We start from the raw sequence: 3,709 nt of genomic DNA on the forward strand, positions 1-3,709 counted from the left end.
ACACCTATTAAAAGTTGTGCGCACGGTCTTAAGGTAGTGGATTGATCCCCATGAGCCTTATAGACGAAATGAGGATTTTGGGTTCGCCCTTAATCTGGCTAGATGGTGTAGCTGACATGGGTTCGTCCCGGGGTCCCATCTAGTTAATGATGAATGAATGAATGATTACTTCCCAGGGGTCGCCCAGGGACTACGAATGAAATGATAAGGGTAACAGTGGTGCTACGGTATGGCGCGCGCAAATGAATGAAAATGATTTGTGATTATAGAAGTTAAATGTTTTATTTTAAAACCTTCTATAATTCACGTATATGCATGGACTATCATATGAAAATGATTATTTCAAAAATGCACGACCCACTGGGTACACTAGTACTCAGCCCACAAATCTTTTCAATCTTTTCAGGTTAGTAAGATGGTGGAGACGGAAGCAGCTGTGGTGGATTGACTGCAATATATTAAAATAGCTAGCTATTATATTTAAAAAATATGTCATGTATTTTGAGTATGTAAAATGCTAATTAAAGATTATATATATGATATTATTATTATGCTATAATTTATTTATCGCTCGATGGAGAGTGCATGTAGTCGGCCCCTCTTGGACGCTTGACCAAAGCCCTCATGATCATGTTGTGCTATGCCAATTTCATGAGTGAGCTGGTCGGTCAACTCCTTTTGGCGAGCTATACTCGGTTACCCCATCATTTACTGCTTTATTAAAATTGTAATTAAATGTCCGATTGTTTAGCCGCACGTATTTGTAGACTGGTTCTAAACCACCAGCGTGCTGAGCCAAGCTTTCCGACTTGAATATTAAATATGTTATAATACTTAGTTTAATTATCTAACAACGATTACTATACATTAATATTCTTTAAGAATATTAACAAAAAGAGATGAACATATATATTATTATATTATTATTAAATATTTACAATTATTATTATTACTATTACTATTATTATTATTATTATTATTGTTATTATTATCCCCTTTCTTTCCCGCTTCTTAAATCCAACCCCTAGTCACGTTTCGACATTCGTGCCTTCCTTCGGGAATTGGGGCGTGACAATATTTGGGCCTTAGGTGGGCTTAGCATTTCTTATTTGAGCTTTTCTTTAGAAGACGGGGAATCTCTAATTCCATCCTTAACCAAATATAATTTGATAACTTACAATACAAGATATTCTAGTCAAACATATTAAACTTTATTTCATACCGTCAAGTAAAGGATCCTTAGGGTTTATAATTATTCTATATTTTCCAATTTTTAATTCAAAGTTAGGATTATAATCTTTTTAAAATTTTAATTCAGTAGTAAATATTAATTAGGATTCATTGTGTAATAATGATTTTATTTTATAATAAATAATTATAAATTAGTAAAATAAATAATAGGATAAGACAAAAAGTATTGGAAACCCTATAACAAGCAGTAGTAATCAAAAGCGGCACACTTAGAGCACGAGATGCTCTAATTAAGTGTAGCCATGCATGCATTTTATTCATTACAACTCGGATACATAGAGAGCCAATTCTCATTGGCTTTACTCTTACAATTAAAGCTTCTTAGTTCTGAGTCCCAGCATCCGCCTTTTCACCAGCATAGCTGCAGCACCGGCAACCACCCTTGTAGCTCTGCCCACAGCACCCGTGGCGGCACCCTCCGCCACCGCCACCGCCTCCATGGCCGCCGCCACCGCCTCCTCCACGGCCGCCTCCACCGCCACCTCCTCCATTGCCGCCTTTACCGCCACCTCCTCCACGGCCGCCGCCACCGCCACCTCCTCCATGGCCGCCGCCACCACCACCTCCTCCACGGCCGCCGCCGCCGCCACCACCTCCTTTGCCACCGCTACCTCCACCACCGTAGCTGCCGCCACCGCGTCCACCACCGCCTCCGCCTCCACCTCCACGTCCATGTCCGTCCCCATGGTTTTTGGCATCACTCACTGCATCTCCATTGCTTTCTTCAGCTGTGTCAAATCCCACCACCATATTAATTAGTTATAATCAATTTATTTTTATAATGGGAATACTATCAAACCATCAAACTCTAATTTTTTTTTTTGAAAGATACACGTTAAACTATAATCTCTTTATTAAGTAAAGCTTTTGGTGGCTCAGCTTAACCACTTTAACTATACACCTAAACGTACGGCACCAAACTCCATATTATTCCAATAATTAGTTATTGAAATGATGATAACTCTACTTCTAATATTTATTTTATTAAATAACTCTACGTGTTCTCTATTTAATTATGGCATATATATATATATATATATATAGAGAGAGAGAGAGAGAGAGAGAGAGAAGATAAGGCTTACATGGATCGACGGCAGCAAGTTCTCTGGCTGAAGCTACCTCCGAAGAAATGAGAAGAACCACAGCCAAGAAAAGGCCGAGAAGAACAATCACTTTGGAACTCATTTTTCTTCGACTTAAGATTAATTTTGTTTTTTGGATAAGAATGATGCTGGCATTGATGCTGTATTTATAGGCAAATCATGACCAGCAAATGTGTTTGTCACATAGTTAATGGGATTATGACTCATGTTGGCCCTTTGTTAGTCATGAACACACATTTTCAAAATGAGTCCAAAAGTCTACATTATCTCTTTTTTTTAAAAAAAAAAAAGTAGCTCCCTTTGAATTTCATAAATTAAGGATAATTTATTTATACATTAACATAAAAAAGTGGCTCTATATTTTTTGTAACTGAGGTTAATTTTTATTTTGTAATACCAAATAGGCTAGAATCTATAATTGTCTCTTTATTACTAATTAATTTTTTAAAATTAACTAAATATAAGTTACAATTATTGTACGTACACACACAGATAATGATTTATCACCGTACGTATTCTATCAAGTTTTTAGCGACCTAGCTAAGATTTTAATTTCTAATTTTCTATATATTTTGCTTAACTAATAAACAAAGATTAAGCAAAATGTACGGAAAAACTGAAAACAAAGTTGTCAAACAAAAATGTGGACTAAGAAGGTGTCTGGCTGTGTTAGTGAGCTACTCAAACAACTTAAAAATTTATAAATTCTTGAAAAGTATTTTGATAAAATAAACTCCTAAACAACTAATAAAACTTAAAAATATGCTCCACTAGCTAATAAACTTAAAAAAAATGTTCATCTACCAATCTTATTTTTTCATGATATGCAACAATCAATTTATATATATATATATATATATATATATATATATATATATATAGGGAAAGGTTCAAATAAGAACCACTAATAAAATAAGAACGGGGAACCATTTTAAGCCATTCGATCATCAAGATCTACGGTGGATGCATCATCTTGGTGGATGGATGCAGGTGCTGGGTTCGAATCCTGAAGGGAGCAAAAAAATTATTTTTTTCGAATGCATTAAATTTAATAGCGGATGCATTAATTTGTATAACAGATGCAGTAATTTTATTGGTTCTTATGTTCTCACGATAATTGTGGTTCTCACTATAACCACACCCTATATATATATATATATATATGTGTGTGTGTGTGTGTGTGTGTGTGTGTGTTGTTACTCCCTCCGTACCGCGAAGGTTGAACAATTTTTTTCCGGCACGAGTTTTAAGGAATTATTCCATCCGTCTCATTACAAATGTCCCACTTTCCATAATAAGATATCTCATTCTTTTTTTGACAATATATTATCTCTCTATATCTAATATTTAAATAA

General features: G+C 35.3%; 1 protein-coding gene across 1 annotated transcript; it reads right to left on the reverse strand.

Moving 5' to 3' along the window:
* Positions 1–1,442: 1,442 nt before the first annotated feature.
* LOC131011787 (uncharacterized) lies at positions 1,443–2,559 on the reverse strand. Its single transcript, XM_057939623.1, has 2 exons — positions 2,334–2,559; positions 1,443–1,979 (listed from the first exon to the last, which is right to left on the reverse strand). Exons 1-2 carry the CDS (start codon positions 2,434–2,436, stop codon positions 1,573–1,575), a joined length of 510 nt encoding a protein of 169 aa, XP_057795606.1. The 5' UTR covers positions 2,437–2,559; the 3' UTR covers positions 1,443–1,572.
* Between the last annotated feature and the right edge of the window lie 1,150 nt (positions 2,560–3,709).

Source organism: Salvia miltiorrhiza, chromosome 2, assembly GCF_028751815.1.
Source record: "Salvia miltiorrhiza cultivar Shanhuang (shh) chromosome 2, IMPLAD_Smil_shh, whole genome shotgun sequence".
In the NCBI taxonomy this organism is placed as follows: domain Eukaryota; kingdom Viridiplantae; phylum Streptophyta; class Magnoliopsida; order Lamiales; family Lamiaceae; genus Salvia; species Salvia miltiorrhiza.

Coding starts and splice junctions, on each gene's coding strand:
- LOC131011787 (XM_057939623.1), bottom strand. CDS start 2,436: ATGAGTTCCAAAGTGATTGTTCTTCTCGGCCTTTTCTTGGCTGTGGTT. Junction 1,980..2,333: donor ACTTGCTGCCGTCGATCCAT/GTAAGCCTTATC, acceptor GATTTGACACAG/CTGAAGAAAGCAATGGAGAT.